Genomic DNA, 25,648 nt, shown 5'->3' on the forward strand with positions numbered 1-25,648 from the left:
TGGACAGCGGCTTACAAGACCAGCCCCTCCACCACCCTGGCTCTCTGCGCGGTCCCTCTGTTCACCCGGTGCCTCCCTGTGTCTGGGCCTCAGCTAGGTGACTCCGTCTTCCTGGTACGCTTTCTACTTCTTCTGCTTAGTTAGTTTCTACTCACCATCTGGGGCCCCCGTGCCTCCCGAGATCCTCTGGAAAGCTTTCTCGGATCCTGCCGGCTTCTCTGCCGGCTCCCTGTGGGGACTATGTAACCGTATGACCACCCGTATTGGGTGGAATAGAGTGCTCCCCCTCAATTCATGCCCACCTGGAACCTCAGAATGTGACCTCATTTGGAAACAGGGACTTTGCAAATGTATTTAGTTATGGATCTTTTTTTTTAAAGATCTTATTTATTTATTTGAAAAAGAGAGACAGAGCACAAGCAAGGGGAGAGGGAGAAACAGACTCCCCGCTGAACAGGGACCCGGACCAGGGGCTCGATCCCAGGACCCTGGGATCATGACCTGAGCTGAAGGCAGACGCTTAATTGACTGAGCCACCCAGGTGCCCCTTAGTTATGGATCTGACCTCCATTGGCAGTGGGTCATAAATCCAATGACTAGTGTCCTTCTAAGAAGAGGCGAGGACACAGAGAGACACCCAGGGGAGGTGATGGGAAGGCAGAGGCAGGGAATGCTGTGATGTGTCCGCGAGCTGGGAATGCCAGGGATCGCTGACAACCGCGAGAAGCCAGGAAAGAGGCACGGGACAGATTCTCTTTCTGAGCCTCCAGAAGGAACCAATCCTCCTGCCATCTTGATTTCAGACTTCCAGCCCTCCTGCCCTATGAGAGAATTACATTTCTGTCATTTCCAGCCTCCCGTTTGTGCTCCTTTGTTGTGGCAGCCAAGGAAAATCACACACCTCTCTTCTAGCTCTGGCCTTCGGGAGGGAAATGCCTCGTCTGTTCTGCCCCTCTTGTATTCCTAGCACAGAGCACAGCGCCTATTGCCCAGGAGGAAATTTATACATCATTGTTTTTCGGTGAATGGGCTTTAGGTCAAGATCCCTTGACATGTCACTCACCCCAGATTTTGCGTGTTGGAATTTTTTTCTCTTTCCGGGAAGAGATTTAATCCACAGCATTGACTAGATCCTCAAAGGGAACTGGATTGCCGAATACTTAACAACTTCTGCTTTTAGTGTCGAGTGGGTTTGTGGGGAAGTATCTGGCCCATTATCGAAACCGAGATTTCAGAGGCCTGGACCCTCCCCTTCTGAGCTGTCCCCACCGGCCCCGGCTCATCCGGAGCAGAAATGGCACCTCGGGATCCAGACACAAGCACCGTTTGGTGGGCTCTCCTATTTTTTCCTCCCTTTGTGAAAATATTCTCTCCATCTGAGCCTTGTGACAGGGGCCAGGCGGCCGGCCCTCTGGCCCGATGTCTGTGTCCGCGGTGGTTTTTCTCTCTGTGCTTTGTTGACAGGAAAACAGGCTTCCTGTGAGGCCACGGATTGATTCATCACTGGCTTGGCCCCTGCCTACTCACGGCTGGTGGGGAACCATGACTTTCAGACAAGAACTCCTGTTGCCAAACAGGGTCCCCGGGTGACTTGAGAAAGTGTCTTTTTTATTGTCTCTTTTTTATTAGGGTATTGTTTCCTCGGACTCCCATGACAAATTACTATAAACTGTGTGGCGTAAAGCAGCTCCTATGTATCCTCTCACGGGTCAGGAGGCTAGAAATCCTGAATCAAGGTGTTGGCAGGGTTGGTTGTTTCTGGAAGCTCCGAAGAAGAATCGGTTCCATGTCCCTCTCCTGGCTTCTGGTGGCTGCAGGCACTCCTTGGCCTCCTGGGCTTGTGGATGCATCACTCCGTTCTCTGCCTCCACTCTTCCGTGGGATTTGCCCTGCATGCACATGTCTAAATCCCCTTCTTCTTTTTTTTTTTTTTTTTAAAGATTTTATTTATTTATTTGAGAGAGAGAGAATGAGACAGAGAGAGCACATGAGAGGGGGGAGGGTCAGAGGGAGAAGCAGACTCCCTGCCGAGCAGGGAGCCCGATGCGGGACTCGATCCCGGGACTCCAGGATCATGACCTGAGCCGAAGGCAGTCGCTTAACCAACTGAGCCACCCAGGCGCCCTAAATCCCCTTCTTCTTATAAGGCTGCCATCACTGGCTTTCGGGCCCATCCTAATCCAGTATGACCTCATCTCTACTTGATTACATCTGCAAAGGCCCTGTTTCCAAATAAGGTCATATTCCCAGGTTCTGGGTTGACGTGAAATTCGGGGGGGATGCTAGTCAACCCAGAACAATGAGCTATACCCCATATATCTTTACCCCCGCTCCTCACATAATCTGTAGTGTAGCAGGGGCTTGATGAACGATTGTTGCTTTGAAGACTAAATAACCTGCTTAAGAAGTCGTGCTCTGGAGTCAGGTGGCTCGGGTTCAAATCCCGGCTCTACTACTTTCCATCTGTATGACTCTGGACAAATTACATATCCCTTGGAGCTTTGCTTTCCTTGTCTGTAAATGGGGTCTTATGTAGCACCCACCTCGTAGGATATCGTGGGGATTAAATTAAGTAATCCATGCAGGCAGTTAGCACAGAGCCTGGCTCTCAATGGACACAGATATATGTGTGCTATGGTTATTTTTGGTATTGGTATTAGAAATAATATCCATTTGAATTGTGAGGAGTGAATCGGCTACTCTGCATAACGAAAGGTCTAAATGACACATTGTGGAAGGAGGAGTGGGTTCCAGAGACAAATCCCTGTTAATCTCCATGTGGACGGTCCACACTGAGCCAACATCTGTATTTGAATCAAACATGACAGTTGTGGTAATAGCTAACCCAAGCTGAGCACATGGGAGGTGCCAGGCTCTGGGCATCATCCCGGTTAATTCTGGCCACCACCCCATGTTTCTCTTCTTTCACAAGTGAGGAAGTCAAGGTCAAGCCACTTGCCCCAACTTGGCTGTCCTCTTGGGATCTGCTTGAGTCTGTTCCTTCCTAGACCAAGTCCCCAAGGCAATACTTAAATGTCTCCATAACATTTCCCTGCCAGCACACAGCAGTAGGGTGGGGTTTTTTTTTCTTCCCCACTTGGTTATGGTAGATGCGATTTGCCAAATTTGTCAACGGAACAGACACCATTCACTTAATAACCGTGATGTCATCATTGTTGCAGAACAAAAGGATTCCTTGGGGGAAGAAAGGCTGAGCTGGTAGTGCCCTAATTTTGGTTCCTTTACAGATTTCCTAACTTCCATTTACATAGCGGTAAAGGAGGGATTATGGCCTGAAACCCCACAGTCTTGAAGGTTATGGTAGAGCTATGTCACTTAACGGTAGCTGAGGTCAAAGAGCATCCTCATCATGTTATCACATAGAGGGAAACTGAAGCCCAGAGAGGAGTGAAGTGTTTTTACTACTCTAGTCGCTTTCCAGCATGTGGGGGCAGATTATCTAGTTTGCAAATCGACTCCATTAAAAATAATGATAAACAATTTATTTGTGAAAAAAATGAAAGTCGCCAGAAAGCAGCGAAAGTCTCTTTAACGGAAGGCATTGCTGTTCAGGGCTCCCGAGCGTTTAGCGACAGCCCACCTGTGCACTTCGAGGCAGCTGGGCCCCTTGCACCTGTCAGTAGGTTCAGCAGACCACGTGCTTTTTGCCCTTGACCTGGTGAGCTGGGCGTTTTGTCACTGTCCGGTGCAAATCTGAGCTGAGCAGTGCTGTTGAACAATTGAAAGTTTAAAAACCATAAGATAACCCAAGGAAAATCAAAATGTTGGGCATTCAGGTAAAAAGGCCAGGGACTTAGTAATGGGCTAAAACTCAAAACGTTGCAAGCAACTGGAAAAAGGGAACCCAAGGCAACTTGCATCACCATGTGGGCTAGAGGAGGGAATCACTCAAACTTTAAAAAAGAGAGGGGAAAAATAGTATTTCATTGGCATCTCTTCCAGCTCTTCTGGAAGAGAGTTAACTCTGAAAATAGTTGCATCATTTAAATCATTACGAGAACCCAGGGAATAACCCTGATAATACCACACTAGCTTGTCAGCCGCACACCAGAGAGGGCCAGCATTGCTTTCACCTTGTGATGAACCAACAACTGCTTCTTGGCAACTCTGGGAGTGAGCGGTGACTCCCGGCTGGTGACTGGATTCTAGCAGCGGCTTAGGGTGTCCAAACTGGGTTTTGAGCACCTGAGTGGTCATGACTTGTAGGTCTCTTGGGGGAAGTGAGCCCAGCCAGCCAAGCCCAGATCCTGGCCGATCACTTAGAGGGTCTCCTGGGCTGGCTCAGAAGTGAGGTTGACCGAACACCGTAAGCATATTCACTTGTGCGGATCGACTTGGAAGTAGGTTACCTTTGCACCTTGATTTCCTTCCATCTGACTTCAGCCCTTCTGGGCCCCCAGTCTAGTCTGAGTCAAGTCGATGCCACTGCTGAGTACAGGCTGTGAGTTAGCCAGGAACCAAAGATCAGTATTCACCACTGGAAGGTCAGAGGCTTCCAGGGGCTTGAGTCTGTTCCTAGAAACAGGGCCTGGGGGAAGGAATGAATTGATCTGTCAATTCAGTCAAACACCTTGTGTGATTTCTGTTCTCAGCATTGGCTTTCTGCAAACATGCATCCATCCTGTTAGCCCTCAGAGTTTTGTCGGCTGTCCTGCTGCCTTCCGAAGGATTTTGCAGCGATCCCAAGGAAGCTGGGAGCCAGGCTGGCACTCACAGTGGCAGGGGATTGTAATGAGGTCTTCCTGAGAGCTAGGGTAGAAAGAACATTCCAAGTGAGACTTATATTCATAAGAGAAAGATTCCGTCCCCACCACATAATCCCCTTCCAGCTTTATCTCCGTCCCTCCCCCTACAGTGATTCAGACTCAGGGTTGCGGGAAAAAGCCTCTTGTCCTGTGACCTTCACCGCTAACTTCGAGAAATTTGCTCGGCGTCACGGGACAGGTGATTTTACATCTTTGCCCTCGGGTAGTAGGTCCAATGGACATAAAATCATGCAATGCCCACCTACCAGCCGGGCCAAGATGAAGCCTACACAAAAGGTTCTGCAGGGTTTAGCCTCGTGGTTCTGTTTAATAGATGGGGACTTACAGGAACACATTCGTCCAGATAACAGCCAATATTCAAGAAAAGGAACTGAAATATTAACCGGTGAGGCCTTGGTACCAGCCTACTTCACAACTGCAAGTTCAAAATTCCTGTCCAGTGGCTATCATTCATTCTCCTTTCAAGTCTCCCGACTATAGTCATTTGGCAAGGAATCTCTGTTAAGAGCCCGTCATAGGACAAATGCTGGAAGACCCCAGCTAGCTGTGCCTTAAGAGGCTTCCAGCCAGGTGGTGAAGAAGCCAAGAAAAGCAGCTTTTATTTTTATGTATTTATTTTTAAAGATTAATTTATTCATTTGAAAGAGTACAGGGAGAGGGACAGAAGAAGAGAGAGAGAGAGAATCTCAAGCAGACTCTGAGCTGAGCGTGGAGCCTGATGTGGGGCTTGATCCCATGACCCCAAGATCACAACCCTGAGATCATGAGCTAAGCTGAAACTGAGATCAGTCACCCAACCGACTGCGCCACCCAGACACCCCAAGAAAAGCAGCTTTTAGTGTGCAGAATGGAACCTCTTGCCCCTTGCCCCAGGGCTTTAATAACCTGGATTGGATGGAACTGAATTTGAATCCTCTGGGATAGAATGAGCATGTTATTTACCCATTGGTCACAGTCAAGAATGAGAATGGTCCATGCTGGGCTTCTTGCCTTTCGGATGATAGAACCCACCCAGAGCAGAAGCATGTTAAAGACAGTCCTGTGGGGCTGCAGGAAGAGAGAGGCCATTTCTCCAGAGGGAAGCCAAGAGGTACTGGATAAAGGACCTCACTGTTGAGACCTTAATGATGAGTAGGAATTAGCCAGATGAAGGGGGAGGAAAGCGTGTTGTAGGCAGAGGGAAAAACAGGAGCAAAGACCCAGAAATGAAAAGTGCCCTTTCACTGGACACATATTCCTGGAGGCTTCCACTGGCACTGTCCTAGGTGCTGGGAATACATCCCTGATCCAAACAACAAGAAGCCCTCGCTGTCCCAGGGCAGCCATTCCAGGGGTTGAGTGTGGCTGGGACAGGGAATGTGAGGCTGGACCAATGGACGAGACCCCTGGTGAAGGGTCTCGTGTGCACGCTCAAGTGTTTGGACTTGGTCCCGGAGGCAGTGGGGGCTCTGAGGACTGAAGGCGTCGGCCTGCATTTGAGATGGGTCGCTCGGGCTTACAAGCGGTGGCCCACATTGGCGGCTGGGAGGGCAGTGGGCAGATTGCAGGAACCTCCAGGATGGCATGGCTCAGGGTTGTGGCAGTGGGGAGCTGTCCAATCTAAGAGGCGCCGAGATGCCGGTGTGTGTGTGTGGGGGGGGGCACACATCTTGTCATGTGCCTTGTGTGTGTGCTTCCTTGAGCTTGAATGTACTCATATCCACAACGAGAATGTTGGAAAGAGGGAAATTGCCAAGGATCATAGCCAGCTCAGCTGCCAGGAATCTTTTTTTTGAATAGAACAAGAGTATGAGTGGATGGATGGAAGGATGGAAGGATGGATGGATGGATGGATGGACGGATGATGAGTAAAACACGCCAGGTTTACTCTTCGCTGCCACATTTGTGTGTAGTTTGCAAAGGGCCTGCGTGTCGGTTACCTCAGTGACCCCACCTGACAACTTTCTGAGTGCCAACTTGGCGGTCTTCCCATTTAACAGAAGGCAACATGGAGGCCAAGTTGCGTTGGTGAGTCCCACTAACGTATTTCTCCAGTCCTCACCTCCCGCTCCCAACCCTCTACACACAAAGGCCACAGCAGATAATTTTTGAAACCTATTTCCGCCTCCAAGACTTTATATTATGAATGGAGCGAAGATAGTCCTTATTCCAGGCACACAGCAATTGAGAGAGTGACCACAGAAAAGCCTATCATCTATTTTAAATTCCTCATAAATGAAGGCTGGACATGCTCAACTTCACAATGTTATGTCTCTCCAGGGCCTTTCGGGGCAGGGTTTCCAGCACCAATGTTTTCTGATTCTAATACACATAATTTATGTGATGGCAAGTTGCTTTGGTTTCTGTCTGGCTGTGGCTTAATTTGCGTTGATTTTCCTCTTAACAGGCTGCTGTAATGTCTGGCTCTCTACTTCTAGCTTGCCTTTACAATGTATTTGCAGACTTTAATTAGGACCCCTGTTGGTGAACTGGCCTGAGCCTGCCCAGATAGATTTGGGAGAAAACAAAAGGAGCTTTCCAAATAGCAAGACCATTTTATCACTTATTAATTAGTCTCCGCCGAACAGAGACAGAGGCTGGGAGAGAGGAAAGGTGACGGGCAGGTCAGTTCACTGGGCCGCATGGGGTGTTGTGAGGGTTTTTTTGGGGGGCGGTGCGGTGAGGGTATGGTCAGGGCTCCCCAGAGACTTGGAAATAAGGGAGAGAAGATTGTTTCTGAGCGTTAAGCTATGTGAACTTTCACACAGGTGGGGAAAGAATTGAACCCTCAAGAGCATCAGCTTGAGCGATTTTGGGCAAAACAGACGAATGTATGTTTTCCAACCAAATGAGCTCTTCAAGTTTTGTTTGCTCGCCCACCAGATTTTGCTGGAATGGCCCCATGTCACCAAGCTGCTGTTGCAACTCCGACCCTGTCCTCACAGAACCCACAGTCTGGGGAGGAATGCACGAAAGCTGCTCCCACGAGGGAGGTGGTGTGTGTTCAAGGAGAGCCTGTCCCCAGGATGGTCGTGAAAGACAGGCAAGCAGGGACAACATTGAGGCAATGCGTTTCGGGCTCTGCCCATGTGTACTGGTCCACTGGGGCTACTATACAATAGAAGGGGTGGCTTAAACAATAGGAATTATTTTTCACCATTCTGGAAGCTAGAAAGTCCAAGATCAGATTGCTAGGGTGGTCGGGTTCTGCTGAGGACCCTCTTCCTGGCTGCAGATGGCCCCCTTCTCCCTGTGTGTCACATGGAGGGGGGAGAGAGAGATCTTTGGTCTCTTCCTCTTATAAAAACACTAATCCTATCATAGGGACTCTACCCTTGTGAACTCATCTAAAGCCAATTACCTCCCAAAGCCCCCACCTGCAAATACCATCATATAGAGGTTAGGGCTTTCAGTCCCGAGTGCCAGGGAAGAAAATTGTGGTCAACAGCCCTTTGTGCAGCCCAGACCCACTGACAATGCTCGCTCCACAGAGGACAGAATTTCCCTAAGTTTAGCAAATTGAAGGATTTTTCTGTGATCCATTAGAATTCTCTTAGCATTAATTAACTCCATGCTCACCAAGGCAAACTTTGGATTCTGACTTCCCCTGTAATTCATGCCCAGGAAGAAAACTTGTTGATCCCTCTGACACTGTGGTTCCTGCCCTCATCCCTGGAGCTAGCTGGGAGACAGGCATTCCGGTGTCTCTCTAGGGCTCACATGGTTTGTGTGGGTGTGAGTCAGGCTCTTGGGGCTGGCGCCACCAGAGGTGAGTCTCGGGACCTCCCTAGCCCAAGACTAGTCACCTACCTTAGGTAGTTTCCTCTGGATTTACCTTACCAACCTCTGGATTGGCCCAGTTCCAGCCAGCCTTCTCTCAGGTGTAAAGGGAGTAGAAAGCGCATGGGATTTTGGTTGGGCGGACCTGGGTTGAAGTTCTAATTCTGTCGTTCCCCAAATATAGGGGTCTACGGTCTTGCCTACGGCACAGTGACTGGACAGAGTAAGGTGCATCTGCACACATACCGGCTGCATGGTCTTGGGAAAGCTGCTTAAACTCTCTCTGCCTCACCTCCCTTATCTGTAAAATGGGAATCCTAGGCATTTGAAATCATACATGCAGTACGATCGGGGTGGTAGTCCCTTGATAGATGGCAGCTATTTTTATTATGATGAGACAAACATAAAGTTAATGCCTATTTATACTTTAGGTCTCAGCTTACGTGTGGCTTCTTTTGAGAAGTGCTTGCTTCCTCAACACGCATGTATGCACACCTTGCATGCTTCCAGAACACCCTGTGCTTACTGTTCTTGGAGCTCTCTCACACGCTGGGATTGTCCACCTCCCTTACTGAACTTTGGGCAACTTGAGGGCAGGGTTTGATGTTGTTCACTGTGACATTCTGGCCTCCTATCCTGTAACAGCCGCAGAAGTGAGAAATGAAGATGTTGGCAGAGCTGTTTTTCCTCTAGGATATTTTCCTTCCTTGCCTCTTCCAGTTTCTGGTAGCCCCAGGCATTCCTTAGCTCATGGCAGTGTCCATCCCTTGCCTTCGTCATCGTGTGACCCCCTTCCCTCTGTGCGTCTCTGTGTCTTCTCGTGGCATTCTCCTCGTTGTCTCTCTCCTCTTCTTATCGGGATACCGGTCCTAGGAGGTGAAGGACTCGCCCTAACCCAGCATGACCTCACCTTAACCGGTCACATCCCCAGTGACCCTATTTCCCAATAAGGTCACATTCTGAGGGACGGGGGTTAGAACTTCAACCTATCTTTTGGGGGGACACAGTTCAGCCCACATCAGGTAGCAGGGACTCAGAAGGTTGAAGAGTTAGGTTGAGCCCGAGCCTGGTGGGTTATGGTGGCCATGCAGAAGGAAGTCACTGAAGACTTGGGGTCCGTGGTTGGCATGACCCACTACTGGCCTGCATGCTAGCATGGGCTGAGGCGAGTGAACCTGGCATCTTGGAGGGTCACTGAAGTGATCTGGGTGAGGGACAATGGCTATATACGTCCCGGGTGGCATTGTTGGGAGTAGGAGGAGCTGAAGGAGGTGGGAAGTGGCAAAGAAGGACTTGAAGATGATGTCTCAGCCCCCAGCCAGGTTTACTGGGAGGGAGGCGGACACGGGGGTCTTGGAGGGAGGACGCTGAGCTTGGTGCTGTGCGCACCCCGCACTGAGGCCGGGGTGACGTGTGACATGCATGTGGCAGGGACTGTGATGCCTGGAGAGTGTGAGCAGGAGCCAGGGGCCATGCCTCCCCCGAGTCCCAACAGTTGGTGCCCAGCGCAATGCTCTCCTGCATACCTGGAATGTTCTGTCCCCCCCATTTAGCGAGTCATGACACCAATTACCTTGACTGCCGTGAGTTTTTAAAAGCCTGCTCTCTACCTGGAGCTCTGCTAGGTGCTTTGTGCACATCATCCCACTGAATTCCCCAAATAAGCTGGTGAAGCAGGTGTGTTATGCCCATTTTGCAGAGGAAGATACTGAGGCCAACATGAAGTTACCTGTCTAGTCTCACACTGGAGGGAGTGGAGGCTGGGATTTAACACACCCTCATTTGTCCACATGTTTACCCTTCCTATCACTCTGCCTCCCACAGCGCTTGCTTTGTATTTCTCTTATGGGGCTTTCTCTTCTAATCCACATGTCCTAACACTTCTACTAAAGTGTGAGCTGCCCGCTGGAAAGGGCTGTGGGTTCCTCCCCGTAGCTCCCCCAGCAGACTCTGCTGTGGCTGGCTGATCTCCACTGAGGCTCCCAGGGGTTGGAGGTGACCAGCTGGGTGCCCTACCCCAAGGGCTATCTCTGTGTTGTGCTCTCAGAGGACTGCTTTTCCCTGGAATTCGGCAGAGAACACACCCAGCTGGGGTAAGACTGCCCTGGGGCCTCCAGTTGCCCGGGGCCCCATCTGGCTGTCCCTGGGGCTGAGAGGAACCTGATCTTGGAAAGCCTGTGGCCCCTTTGGCCCTTTCTGTGGGCTCCAGTGCCCGGGCTGGGCAGCAATGATGGAGGGCCTCGTGGCTACCATAATGACTTGGGAATTACTTAGATTGTGGTGAGAACCCGTGAGAGGGCTTCCAGCCAGAAATGAATGTTAGCTGAAAAGCAGTTTTTGAGATTACTTTGGCTGCCCCATGCAAATGGGGGTGGGGGGGAGGGGGAATTGGGAGCAGGAATGGAAGTGGGGAGCAGGGTGGTCACATACAGATGGGCAGATGGTGCACTGCTCAACTCCGGACAACAGCGTGAATGGCATCCCCTGGGGTTATACAACATGGTGGCCCTGGGGAGACTATAATATGGACTATGGTAGTAGTCTGGGTGCAAGATGATAGTAGCTTGGACTAGGATGTTAGCAGGTGGATGGAGAGAAATGGAGAGATTCTGCATATATTTGAAAGTGGAGTCTTCTCAGGAGTGTGCTAATAGTTTGGCTGTGGAGGGGGAGGGAAAGAGAGGAATCAAGATGACTCCTTTGGACTGAGTAACCGAGTGAGAGGCGGTACTATTTCCTGAGATAGGGAAGACTGGAAGGGGAGGAGAGGGTGTGCAGAACCAGCTAAACTTGCAGAGACTGGCAGAGGAAACAACACGTACCACATGGGAGCGATGTCTGGGGCCCAAGACCGGTGGGCCTTTACCTTCTTGCTCTGGGAAGCCCGGTGGGCCAAGGGACGACTGGGGTCCTAGACTGAACTGATGTGGCTGGGCAGGGCCGGCTCTATGGGCGTGTGCCCTGTGCCAGCACACATGGCCCCATGCTTTAGGAGGGCCCTGCTCTTGGTTTAAAGCTCCGTCATTGCCATCTTGAAGTGCTTAGTAAATTTTGAGCAAGGGCTCCCTTGTTTTCTTTTGCACAGGGCCCTGCAAATTGTGCAGCTGGTTCTGTTATAGTAAATAGAGGATACCAACAAGCCTGGGCCGGCCCACACAGAGCTTACAGAACGGATGAATCCAGGGTTAACAGATGCTCACACCTGCTATGGATGTAAAGTGCCTGGGTTGTAGTAAGTGCTTGATAAGCAGGAGCTGCGAGTGATAAGAATTATTACAAGGGACAGATATTTAGGAGTGGGAGCTGGGAGGGTCATGAGCTTCAATCTCGGGAGGAAGAGAACAGAAAAGGCCTGGCGGAGATGAGTGTTTGTCTTGGGAGCAACAGTGTGATCTGCAAGGTGGACCTTGGCTTGGAATTTGAAGAGTGGGAGTTGCTGGCTGCCTACACCATCCAGGACCCTTGGGGCCCCAGGATGTCTGGCAGGTAGGGATGCTTTGGAGAAGCCCGTGCCTGGGAAATGGGCACATAGGGATTGGGGGAGGGAAAGCCGCAATGCGTCTTCAGCCCCAGGGGACTGAGGGTCAGGAAGGAATGTTGGGGGCGGGTGGGAAGCCAGAGTCCCTGGGCTCCCTGAGGCCTGCAGAGAGGCCTCCCTCGGTACCTGTGTAGCCATCTTCGGGGTAAGTTCTGTGGAGGGGAGGCTGTGGGGAACCCGCTGGTGTGGGCTGAGGATATCTGGAGCCGAGGAAGCCCAGTGCAGAACTCGTCTTTCGGGAAACATGAATTCCCAGAAGCATGGCTTGCTCAAGAGATGCCAAAGCTGGTGAGTGTGGCCTCTTGTTTTCAGGCAGGACTCCACGGAGCCCAGATGTTCAGGTGTCTGGTTTTTCTCTTGAAGGTTTTCAGGATTGGAGGCTCCGGGACCAAACCTGGATTGATCATATCAGTGTTTTGTCATGTTATTTCAAGGAGCTTTTCTGATGCCCAGTTAGCAATTCTCTCATTTCACAGCCAGCTGCATTTGGAGATGTGTGTGTGTGTGTGCGTGTGTGCGTGTGCATGTGCGTGTGTGTGTGTGTGTGTGGCCCACACCAGTCTTTGGATGAAGCCTCGAAATTTCTTCTTGGGCCACCTGTTCTGCCTCCCTTCCCCTGAGTCTGAGGGACTGGGCACGTTTCCTCTCTGCTTAAAAACCTCCCTCTGTCTCTCGCGGTGGGTGTCCTCCCAAGTCAGGCCCGTGGAGTGGGCACTCCCAGTGCCTTCGCTTCGGCTTTCCAGACGCACTCTGGACTTCCTAATGGAGGCAGTGTAGTTACGTGGCACGCACAGGGGATTTGGGATTGGATGGGCCTGAGTTTAAAGGCTGCCCGTGGAAACCTAGCTGTGCTGTGTAAGGCTGGGGGCCGGCACGGAGCAGAATGCCTGGGGAACAAGGCATTGGACCGTGTCTGGCCGTGGGTCCCGCTGCCTCAGTCTCCCCATCTATACCGGCAGTGCTTACAACAGCGCATCCTGGGGCTGCTGTGTTAAATGCGTTAACCCTCGTAAAGGGCCATGCCCAAAGTTAGTGCTAAGTAAGTGGGTGTAACCGTTCCTAGGAAAGTAGAAATGACCGTAAGGCTTTTGTTCAGAAACTAGACTGTAAGGTCACTGAGGACGGGGGCTGTTTCTGTCCTTCCTCAGCATCTGTCACAGATCTGCCCCTGCTTGCTGCTTTATCATTAGTTTGGGACTAAATTGAATGAAATGACAGATCACCACCCGAGTTATAAATGAGTATTTTCCCATCTGAAGAACTGCAGACCTGACACCTAGCTTCGTGGGTCTCTTCAGCCAGAATCTGGCATTTTCCTCTTAGTCTGTAAGATTTGGATTGTTTTTTTAATTGAAGTGAAATTCTCATGACATAAAATTAACCATTTTATTTTTTTTAAAGATTTTATTTATTTATTTGAGAGACAGAGAGGGGGGAGAGAGAGAGAGAGAGAGAGCGCATGAGCAAGGGGAGGGGAAGAGAGAGAAGCAGACTCCCTGCTGAGCAGGGAGCCTGATCCTTAGATGCAGGTCTCGACCCCAGGACCCTGAGATCATGACCTGAGCCGAAGGCAAACGCTCAACCGACTGAGCCACCCAGGTGCCCCCCAATTAACCATTTTAAAGTGAACAACTCAGTGATATTTACAACTACTATCCTTATCCAGTTTCAAAATATTTTCATCATCCTAAAAGGAAACCCCCTACCCACGAAGCATATTCTCTCTGTGCCCCTCCTCCCTCCAGCCTCTGTTTTCCACCCCTGTGGATTTACTGACTTGAGGCATTTCATATAAAGGGAACTGTACAATCGATGGCCTTTTGTGATGGGCTTCTTCCACTCATGTCGTGTTTTCAGGGTTCATCCACGTTGTAGCAGGTGTCATTGCTTGGTTCCCTTTCATGGATGAATAACATTCCAGCGCATGGACGAATAGTATCCCAACGCGTGGATGGGCCACATTTTGTCTGTCCACCCGCCTGCGGATAGCCAACTGTGCCCCCTCCACCTTTCAGCCACGGGGCAGAGTGCAGCCATGACTATGGACGTGGCAGTACGTGTCTGAGTACCTGATTCCACTTCTTGTGGAGGATCCCAGTCCTGGTGGTGGAATTGCTGGGTCACATGGTCATTAGTTTGTAAGATGTTAAAAGTTTTTCGTTATAATCCCTAGGCTTGAGAGAGAAAGGGGCACCTGGGTGGCTCAGTTGGTTAAACATCTGTCTTCGGCTCAGATCATGATCCCGGGGTCCTGGGATCGAGCCCCGAATCGGGCTCCCTGCTCAGCAGGGAGTCTGCTTCTCCCTCTCCCACTCCCCCTGCTTGTGTGCTCTCTCTCTCTCTCTGACAAGCAAATAAATAAAATCTTTAAAAAAAGAGAGAGAGAGAGAAAGGGAAAGGAACAAGAGAGGAGGAAACCACTGTTGCTGACACGCGTTGCAGTCCTGACTGCCCTCCAGGGCCGTCACCCCTGCAAATGCCAAGGTCAGTGTGAGGGGCAGGGTGTTCAGGGCCCTCCCTGTCCGCTGTGAGCAGACTGAGGGGAGCTCCCCAGGGCGTCTCGGAGGGGTGTGGAAACATTACAGACTCCTGGGGCTTTCTTTAGTCCAGTTGGACCTGGCAGCCAGCAGGAGAGAGGCTGCAGGGGGAGTCCCTTTTAAACACGTCTTCTGCAAGAAATAGTGTGCTCAGAGAAGCAGGGATTTGTATGCACTTCCCCCTTTTCTTGCCCCAGGCTGGCCTCTGTGAGAGCACAGAAAACAAGGAAATGTCCCCAGGCTGCCCTAAGTCCCCCGAGCAAGCACGGCCCTGGGCAGGCTCGCCTGGGCAAGTGGCCAGTCTCGGTCTAGAGCTGCTTTCAGTCGGTTTGGGGGCCACCACCGTCCAGGTGTGGGGTTATGGCGGAGACCTGAGGCCCTAATGTAGGGGGCAGGTGGTGAGCCAGGCTCTACGGTGTGTGGGAAGGGAGTGTTTAAACAGGCACTGCTCTCTGTGACCTCATCCCCTTGCTTTCCCATGGGTCCCCTGATGTCCTATCTCTTCACATCGTGACACTTCACATCGTGACGCTTCACATCGTGACGCTTAGGCTTGCAACCTCCGTGGCTGCACGTAATCTTTGTAACTTTTGGTGAATGTGCTCAGCGAGCCCCCTGCCCCCTCATCCCACTTCCCAATAATACTTATTTTGAGGTTTGGTTACATTTTCAATGAAGTTGCTGGGAAGGACAGACCTCTCCCCCTCTCCCCATCCTCTCCCCATCCTCTCCCCTCCCTTCCCCCTGTATTTATAGAGTCCTGTTTTAGGAGCTGGAGATAAGCAACGAGCAGCGAGCCACAAGCAATGAGCAACGTAGGCCAAGCCTTCCTCCTCCTCACAGGGAGCTTGCATGGAGGGAGGATGGCCCAGAATGAAAGGACACAAAAACATACCAGATAATTGGGGTTGGGGTCAGTGCTACCAAGTACGCCCCAGGGTGCCTGATTAGAGGACAGCAGAGGCCCCCTTGCAGGAAAACCGAAGGGGGAGGAAAGGCCATGCGAAGATCTGGGAGAGTGTGCCAGGGGGAAGCTGACCTTGGGAAGGAGCGGGCATTTTGCAGACCTGGACGAAGACTGTGTGCTGGTGCCCGCGGTGGGGAGGGAAGGAGAGGCCCAAAAGATGGGCCATGGGGGAGTGGAGCAGGCAACCATTTCATTCATTAAGCAGTGGTCAGAGGGGGCACTTTAAGGCCCACCTTCGGCTGTTGGGTGAGGATGGGTCAGATTTGGAGAGGAGGGGAGAGGTGGGGAGAGGAGGGGAGAGGCACCGAGCCCTGATTGGCTCTGCTGACCTGGTGTCTGTAGGCCAGTCCCTTACCCCATCAGACCTTGGGCTTCGCTCTGCCCAGGGTGGCGGCTCAGCAGGGGGACCCGGCTCCAGGCACCCTGGACACGCGTGGTTCCGACACGCCGAGCTGTATGTTAAGCTGCCCCTCCCTACCTCCCCTACCCTCCCGCTCAGGCTGGCCACCCACCCTGCCACTGCCCTGCTCATTCTAGACTCCGGGTTGTCATCCTTTTGAAACTTATACTATTAAACATTAATTATTAACCTTTAATATTAAAAAATCTCAAACATAAAAGAAAGTGAAAAGAAGAGTCAAACATCAGTATACTCCACCATTGTTAACATTTTGCCGTTTTTGTTTGTATTTGTACTACCTATAAATAAGGTGGTGGTGTTTTTCCTGAGTCATTTGAAGAGTGCAGACATGCTCTTTTATTATAAACACCATAGCATGTATCTCTTGAGAATAAAACCATTCTTAATGTAATAACTTCCTTAATGTAATAAAAATATATTCCTAATGTAATAAAAATGTGGTATACATAGACAACAGAAGATTATTCATCTGTAAAAAAGAAGGAAATCCTGCCATTTGTGACAACATGGGTGTGGACAGCATGCTAGGTAAAGGGAATCAGACAGAGAAAGACAAATATTATATGATCTCATGTAAATGTGGAATCTAAAAAAACCAAACTCACAGATGCAGAGAATGGATTGGCAGTTGCCAGGGGTGGGGGTGGGGTGTGGTGGGGAAATGAGTGGAGGGGGTCAAAAGGTACAAACTCCTCGTCATGAGATAAGTGGGCTCTATGCATGTGATACACAGCATGGTGACTAGTTAACCATACTGTATTGTATGTTTGAAAGTTGCTAAGAGAGGAGATCTTAAAATCCTCATCGCAAGAAAGAAAAATCATAGTTATGGGAAGTGATAGTAATTCATCAAACTTATTGTGGCGATCATTTCCCAATATATACATGTATCAAATCATTATGTTGTATACCTTCAATGAATACAATGTATATGCCAATACAACTGGAAGAAAAAGAAAAGAACAAAAACATTCTTCTACATGGCCGTAATCAAGAAAATGGACAAGGATCACCCAATGTCATCTTATATCCAGTCCATATTAAATTTCCCTAATTAGCCCCCAATTGTGCTGTTAGCATGTTTGAACTGGGATTCAGCCAAGGATCATGTATTACATTTGGTTTGTCTCTTTCGTGTCCTTTAGTATAGAATATCCCCCCTCTATCCCATTTTTCCCTCGGATATTGACTTTTTGAAGAACTACACCAGTTGTCACAGGATGTGTAGAATGGTTTGTTAGATTATTTCCTTGTGGTGTCATTTAATTTGTTCTTCTATTAGCTACATTTCCTATAACCTGGAAATTAGGTCCAGAGGTCTAATTAGATTCAGGTTAAATGTTCTTGACAAGAATCCTCGATGAGATCAACTTCGTATCATCCTATCAGGAGACACACAAGGTCAGTTGCCCCATTTATATTAGTGACATGAAGTTTAATCACATTTCTGATGGTAGGGAAATGGCTAGACTTCTTTTATATTTCTCCACAGTGTCCAAAAAAAGATTGAGCATCCCGTCACGTGTAATAGTTATAGCCGGTTCTTGTTACTGGCAGTAGTTACTCTGTAAAGTCACGGAGAACACTGAATTACGGAATACTGAACCTTGTTCCTAGGGGATCGACAGAGTTCAGTTCCTGCAAGCCTCTGGTTATGTTTTTGTCAACAGATCAGCACAGAACCTTGTTTTATGTGTGTTTCTGTTTAAAAACATCTTATTTAATATAGTTTTTGATTTATTAACATTGAGCTCATGGCCAACAGCCCTGTAACTCATTCCTGAATGAAGCTTATCTAACACTTGTATTTTCTCCATAAGGCACATCACATCTCTATTAGGCTGAAGTAGCCAGCCCTCAGCCCTATGTGTGCGGGCCATTTTAAACATCAAAATCACCAACAGAAAGCACAAAAATGTAAAAACTATAGCATTCAGTAGACTGCGGAAAGGAGGACATTTGCTTGCTGTATGAGAGCCCAAACAAGAAGGTCACCTTCGTCAACCTCAGCTAGGGTTGTGCATATGGGGAAACACAAAGTTTTAGAACATCTTGGAATGTCCATGAGTGACCGCTTCAAAGCCACAAGTATTGATTTTGGAGATACAGTTGGGTTTCGGTGAGTCGATGAATTGGAAATATGGAATCTCTGAATGAAGAGGATCCACTAAATATACCAGATCAAACCAATCTGAATGAGCTGTGTGACCCTGAATTAGTTGCATTACCTCTCTGAGCTTCATTTTCCTAACCTGTCCCTTCAAGGGGTGGTCTTTGAGCGTTTTCCAGCACTGGCATCCTGGGAACTGGGTAGGAATTGAACTTCTCTTGGTTTGGCTGTCTGTGGACGGAAGGAGCCCAATCCCTTTTCTTTCTGTGCAGGTTTGTGGATTTCCACGCAGCTTCCTCCACCTGCTCGCCCTCTCGGGCCTCCCTGCTCACCGGCCGGCTTGGCCTTCGCAACGGAGTCACGCACAACTTTGCGGTCACCTCTGTGGGGGGTCTGCCGCTCAACGAGACCACCTTGGCGGAGGTGCTGCAGCAAGCTGGCTACGTCACTGGGATGATAGGTAACACTGGAGCCCCGCAGCCGGGGACCCCCATCTCCCACAGCACTTCCTGCGGTGCCTGCCTTGCGTTTGCGTAGCCCCAGCATGCTGCCACCTCTTCTGCTCCCGTCTGCTTTTTGTTTATTTCTTGCTGTATAAGGTCGCAAAGCTTTGAGCTCTAAGTCACTGAAAAGACCTAACAGGGAACTAAACCATATATGGAGCTATTTTCCTCCCGTTATAATAAGCTGAGAGGTGAGTGATTGCTTTCATTGGCTCGGCGGCTCCCGGAAACCATTTCTATTTTTCTGCTCCGCTGTCCGTAGTACCTTAGCTTTTGTCCTCATGCTCGTTGCTTCTTGGTTGCAAGAGAGCGGCTTCAGTCCCGTTCACCATAATTCGGCTTCAAGGGAGGAAAAACAGAGGAGACGGGGTGCGGGCCTCCTTTGTTCGCACCGACCGGGAAAACAAATCTCCTCTCGGACACGCCCACCCCTCGGCGCGGAAATGCACTGACCTCTTATTGGTGGATTTGCGTGGCCACGCCCCGCCGCAAGGAAGGCTGGGAGACTGGGCTCAGGACGCGGATTGGGGCACGGGTGTCTGATCCCGGAACAAAACCAGGGTTCTGTTAGCCGGGTAAGTGCGGGCAGGGGCGCAGGGTGGGCACGCAGCTTCCTTTCCTTTTATTTCTGTAGGCACCTCTTACTCAGTATTTCCTACCTGCCTGGCCCTGGGCTAAGTGTTTATTTGCATCGGGGTCCAGAGGTGCCTTCTGAGGGGATGATTTCCCCCATTATGTGTGTGAGGAAACCGAGTTCCCGCCAGGTGAGGGGACAGGTTCGGTGCTGCCCACCCCGGAGCGGGTGCATCCAGACCGGTGTGACTGCCCAGCCTCGCTCCGACGCTTTGCTTCACTGCTGGTCCTCCCCGCAGAGGCCAAGGCCACGCCGCAGTGCCAACAGCGGCCTCGGGCTGCCGGTGCTTGTTACTCTGACTTCCCAAGAGCTGGGTCCAGTGGGACTCCTGCCTCCCTCCACCACGGGTCCGGGTCCGTGAAGTGGCGAGGGAGGGTGTTACTGGTGCCTGGAGGCTCGTTTCGGGTGTTGGCCCCGCCTCCTCCTCTGGGTCAAGGAGCCCCACATGCTTTTACAGCAGGTCAAACTGGAGCGTGGCATTCGTTGTCCCAGGAGGGCAAGCCCCAGTGGGAGGAGGTCCAGATTAGGCTCCTGTCTTTTCATTCCCTTTCTGCCCGTACCCCGAGGTATATTCACTGTGAAGCCCCCACGGTGGGCTGAGTAGGCTTAGTGGCCCCATCACTTGCATCCGAGTCATGCTCACAGCTGGGAAGGGTTTGGCCCCGAGGGCTCTCCGACTCTAAAGTTTTATGAGGCAACAGGGGGCTGGGTTCTTCCTGAGCTGAGCTGGATCTCACTTGCCCTTCCCTCGTCATGCCTTTGAACTCCAAGTGAGCCACTGATTATATATTAACTGTTCAGCTGCCCCCCTTTCCCCTCACTGTTCATTGCATGTCAGAGAGAGGCTGTTCAACCACATCCATGTGTTGACATCACGAACTTCCTATAAGCATGCTTACGGGAAAAATAAAAACCCCACCAAGGAATATCAAGCCCCTTTGCCCCACCCACACTTCGCTTCTAACATGGCTCTACCGCCATGTGTTTTTCCACCATCATACATACCACCTGGTCCTCCTTTGAACCCCTTTCCTGTTATTTTATATTTCTATGTAATACGGTTTTACATATTTGCAATACTTTTAATAATTTTAGAAATAACTTAAACACTTTAATATAATTTTGGATTTCCATGTAATGCTTAATCCAAGCATTCCACATAGTGCCTAATCCATTTCCCTCTGCTTTATATTACATTTTTTCGCAAAGCTACAGAGCAGTTGCAAAAGGGGAATAATAGACGCTCATCTGCCCTTTCCCTGGATTCCCTGATTATTACCTTTTCCTACATGAGTTTGTCTCTAAAAGATAGTTTGGTAGTATTTTGTCAGGGCCATGTAAATAATTTACTTAGCCATCCTCCCACAGTTGCCCGTTTATTTCTTTCCCTTACGTGCTGTTCAGTGCTGGCACTGTTTAGATCTTTGGACCACATTCTTTTCTCTGCCCCTTGCCTCGTGGGTGATTTCCCTGGGGTCTTTACTCCTCAGAGTGGAATTAGCAGGTCCAAGAGTTCAAACATGGTCAGAGCTTCCGCCACACATCGCCCAGTCATTCTCCCGCACCAAACATATGTGCGGAGCGAGAAGCAGCCGTGCACGTCCAGGCGAGCGTCTCTGCACCGGAACAGCCCCGGGAAGGGGGAGGTGGTCTTGCATCCAGCCTCCGTGGGCTGCTGAGCGTGGCCAGAGAGGAAGATGATGAAACCAGGAGGGAACCAAGGCTATCTGGGGCCCTTGCTGGTCCTCCGGGCCCCTGCAGGGCACGGGAGGGTGGCGCAGGTGCAGTGGGCAGCGCAGGGTTGCTGTGGGCACTGAACCCTCTTTGAGGGGCAGAAGTTCAGCCTGCTGGCGTCTCTGGGCCTCCAGTAAAGGCTTGCCTTCCTTTTCTCTGTGTGCTTTCCTGCGTAGGTCCTGAGTCATCTTTGCTTGCTTTCTGTGTCCCCGTGGACTCCCTCTCAGTCCCAGAGAGCGAGGCTTGACTTTCACACAGCATTTGCAGCCTCTCTTTGCTTGTCCTCTGTAGAGGGCAACACGGGTGGAGGACTGCGTATGTGCTCAGCTCCCCAGAGGCACTGGGAGACCCCGCGGGGATTCCTCTGAAAGTCTCTCTCTTGCTTTCCTACAGGCAAATGGCATCTCGGACACCATGGCTCTTATCACCCCAACTTCCGTGGTAAGAATTCTTTGGGGAACTTATTACCTGGGAAACAGAAAGTAAAGATCTTGGTGTAAAAGGATTCCACTAGTGCTCAAGCCATCCTGCTTCTGGGGGACACCCCTCCTGAATTAGGACATCTTCATTCACAGGGTCACTTAGGTGTATTTGGGGGACCTAGGGCTCCCGTGGGTCTCACATTCTTCTCTCCTGGCGTCTTTCCTGCCCACCACCCCCGCCCGCCTTGGTGCCTGCTAGCCCTTTTGGCTTTCTCATCATGAGCCCATTGGTGTCCACGTCTCAGGAAACATTCGGCCCCTGGGAGGTCCAGACATGTCCAGTGTGGTAAGAAGTAAAAATTGTCCAATGGGTTCATGGAAGGAGGCCATAAACCCAAACAGGAGATGCTCCTTCTTGCCTTCTTCCTGCAGCTATTCACTGCCTCAGACTTTTGACTCTCTGACCTTGGGGAATAGGCCAAGATCAAGCTGCCTGAGCCAATTATCTGAAAATCAGTTTGCTGATTGGTGCGTTCTCTGAATGTCCAATTCACCAAATTATTGATGGCTTTCCAAAGTTGTGGTTTTTGCTTCCGCTATCCACTGACCTGCCTCTTCCATTTCAGATGGGAACCCACAGACTTTCACTTGAAAGTGATTTATCATTATCTCAGCTGCTCAGGCTTCTCCCCAGTCCCTCCCTGGCGCTTGCATCCCAGCTGCTCCTGCTATCTTACAAGCAAATGGGTGGCCTTTTCCTTAAAGGTGGTTCTCTGACTATTCTGTAGACTTCTCCGCCTCCCCACTCCGCCCCAATATCTCTCTCTAGCTCCATGGAAAGAGGCCGCAGTGCTCTCTCCTAGACATGGGGGAACATAAGCGGCTGAAGATATTTGCATTTGGGGAACGGTTTCTAGAGAATCAGCCTGCAACCAGCCTTCAGCCTCGGGCTCCCACCGGCCAACACCCTGTCCCACTCCTTCCTCCTCTCTGGTGCTCCTTCCTCCCCCTCTCTTCCCTTGTGCCCCATTTCTCAATTGGGCTTCCCTGGCATCTTGCACATGTGCTTTGTGAAGAGTGGCAGGTGAAGGAAGTGAAGACCTGGCTATTCCACTAAAAATGACCACAGAACATACTCTTCCCACCTGGTGGTGTTTTCTCTTGACAAATGAGGAGGTTGAACTAGATTGGGGTGTTGACACCTTGAGTGCGTTATTTCTGGAGTCCTGTGCTGGTGTGGGGGATGGATCCTGAGACTGGATCCTGCTCAGCAGGAAGTGGTGCCATTTTGGATTTGTGGTGTCTGCCATTGGGACTGAGAAGAGAGAGCACCTGCCATACATTTGTGTCCCTGGACCAGATGGTCTCAAAAAGCCTGCTGGCTTGGGCACTCAGGTTTCTTGATTCCTGTCTCCGAGTTCATTCGTATCCCCTCCTGCTTCTTGTACCCTTTCCGTGGTGCACTGTCCTGGTACTCCATTACCCTCATCTAGACCTCTTATAGTTTAATCTATGTATCTTACTTCCCCTTCAGGCCCTTGAGGGCAGTCTATTTTATTCCTTACAGTGCCATGCATGTACTTGATTTTCACCACCTACTTACTGAATGTGTTCATAAGTGCCCTGGGGATGGTAGGTGTGCAAGACTTCTCTCCATTTCCTCCCACTCTGGGTTAACTCTAATCCCAAGATGTTTTGCAAATCTAGTCTTACAGCCAGAACCCAGCAAAGTGTTTTCTTTGCATACTACAAAGGGATATTAATCAAATCCTCTTTTAATTACATACTCCATAGCACTGCAGTATTAAATCATGGAAAATTAAATTTTTGTCCTGGGTGTAAGAATGCAGGCTCATAGAACAGAAGCCAAGTGGGGGGTGCTCACCGGTTGCTTCCCTTCCAGGTTTTGATTACTACTTTGGAATCCCATACAGCCATGATATGGGCTGCACGGATACCCCGGGCTACAACCACCCTCCTTGTCCAGCGTGTCCACGGGCCGATAGACCAGCAAGGTAATCCCATCCAAGCAACTGGCAGTGGGCTCCAGAGCAAAGTGAGGTCCCAAGGGTGTAGTCCTTTAGGAGTAAATGAGGAAGGCCACAGGAGACAGCTAAGCCCGTAAAGAAGAGTATGTTTAGTGCAAATTTGAATGCATTATTTGCATGCAGTATAAGAAAACTTTTAGCAAAGGTGAGGTCAACAAAATTATTTTATTGTTTAGCTCACCTGGGAAGAGCCTTGTGCTGCCTTGGACTTACCCAGGTGGGGCCTCGCTCCACCTCTGCCTGCTGCCTTCGCCGCTGGGCCACTCGCCTGGCCTAGACACTGGACATAAGCGGGATAGAGAGAGGGAGAAAACACAAAGGGCTCTTTACAAGCTTCGTCACCCTCCTCCCCTGGCAAAGAAGCCAGCATTCCGGCTTCGAAATGCCATGCCGTCACTCCACAGGTTGCTTTAAAATCCTGTTCCCTGAAATGGGGAGATGCTCAGGACATACTAATATGTGAAAAAGGCAGGAAACAAGTCATTAGCAATGTGCTCTTAGCTACCTCTGTATCCACACCTTCACAGCCCTACTGAGCGGGACTCAAAGGAAATAAGCCCAAGTGCTAACAGTGGTGCATTCCCTCAGGTTGCGGGACTAAGGGGTTTTCATTTCTTCTTTCTTTCTCCTTGTATTTTCCAAATATTCTGCAGTGAGCATGCAGTGCCTTTATTGTCAGAAAAAGGTGCTAAACTTTATTCAGACAATAAAGCAACGCAGACCAGGTGCTCTGGTTGCTCAGCCCGAGCGCTGTGGTTATTTATAAGGTTACAGGTGTCAGAGCCACCGGGGAAGGCAAGTCTCCGCTGGCTCATTAATAACAGAATAGTCAATATAATAATGGCCACGTATTGAGAATTGTTACAGTCTAGGCACTCTCCGTGCTTATCTGCAATCCACATGACCATTGTGTGAGGCAGGTATTTATCCTCATTTTAGAAGTGAGGAACCTGTAAAGGTACAGGAAGGGACCTGCTTGCCCAGGTCACCCTGCAGCTGTAAGAGGTAGCGGTGGTGATCCCAGTTGGGGTCCCTCTGAGTCCAGAGCCCACGTGCTACTCAGACTGTGGTCGCTGGCCCAGCAGCGTGGTTATCACCTGCGTGCTTGTTAGAAAAGCAGAATTTCGGGGTGCATGGGTGGCTCAGTCATTAAGCATCTGCCTTCGGCTCAGGTCATGATCCCACGGTCCTGGGATCGAGCCCCACATTGGGCTCCCTGCTCAGCGGGAAGCCTGCTTCTCCTTCTCCCACTCCCCCTGCTTGTGTTCCCTCTCTCGCCGTGTCTCTCTCTGTCAAATAAATAAATAAAATCTTAAAAAAAAAAAAAGAAAGAAAAGCAGAATTTCCGACCCCCGCTCCCCCCAGGCCCCAGGTCTGGGTCTGCGTTTTCACCGGCCGCACAGGGGATTCGCGTGCACGTGGCAGCGGGAGAAGTGAAGCTCTAGCTCGTCTCGCTGCCCTCCCTACCAGCTACAGCCCGTGGGCCACGGCTGTGGGCACGCCTGGCCATATCGTGGCCTGCCATATGTCAGCCAGGCCCCTTTAAATCCATGCTAAATCAAAGAGAAAAAAAAGGGTCGGCTTAGTAGGGGTGGGGGAAGGGGAGAGATTGTAGGTGATGGTGGAGTTGCCCCAAAGTCATAACAACCTGAAAAACTTGACACGGACGGTGAGGTTAGCATTGTGATGCCTAGTACGGTGATAATCCTTTTTCCCTTTTCCAAAACTTGTGGCCCTTGATTATTTACCCTGGTCTGACCTTGTCTCCTAAGCTTTTGGAAGGGGAGTGTATGCATCTAGGTGTGATGGGGGATTTTCTTCTCTTTCCAGTCCTTCCCTGCCCCACGAGGACAGTTTCCCTCCCTGAGATACCTCCCATCCCCCCATCCCCCCATCCTCCCCATCCCCCCAACCCCCCGTCCTCCCCAATCCCCCCCGCCCCCCCCACCATGGTTCTCAGCTTCTGCTCTGTGGCGGCCAGGGCGGAGGGCTAAGTGTTCGTGGAGTGCTCATATGCTGGGCCGCGTGCAGAGCGCTAATGCTCACTGTCTTCTTTCGTCCTTCCAGGACCTCATCAGAGGGCAGGGGCACGCTTCAGATAAGGAGAGTTGGGGCTCTGAGAACTTAGGTAACTCACCCACGGGTCACGGCCAGAGTCATTACTCAGCCACTCATGTGGGGGCCTTCA

The 25,648-nt window shown here is 50.4% G+C and overlaps 1 protein-coding gene across 2 annotated transcripts in view; it reads left to right on the forward strand.

The window, feature by feature from the left end:
• ARSG (arylsulfatase G) overlaps positions 1 to 25,648 on the forward strand; it is a 100,776-nt gene that overhangs the window by 39,238 nt on the left and 35,890 nt on the right. For both annotated transcript variants that reach the window (XM_032429443.1, XM_032429444.1), the window contains exons 3-5: positions 18,392 to 18,579; positions 21,384 to 21,431; positions 23,316 to 23,427. In XM_032429443.1, the coding sequence (XP_032285334.1) occupies positions 18,392 to 18,579; positions 21,384 to 21,431; positions 23,316 to 23,427 (348 nt within the window). The remainder of the gene's footprint in view (positions 1 to 18,391; positions 18,580 to 21,383; positions 21,432 to 23,315; positions 23,428 to 25,648) is intronic.

The sequence above is a fragment of the Phoca vitulina genome, unplaced genomic scaffold (genome assembly GCF_004348235.1).
Source record: "Phoca vitulina isolate PV1807 unplaced genomic scaffold, GSC_HSeal_1.0 scaffold41, whole genome shotgun sequence".
NCBI lineage: Eukaryota > Metazoa > Chordata > Mammalia > Carnivora > Phocidae > Phoca > Phoca vitulina.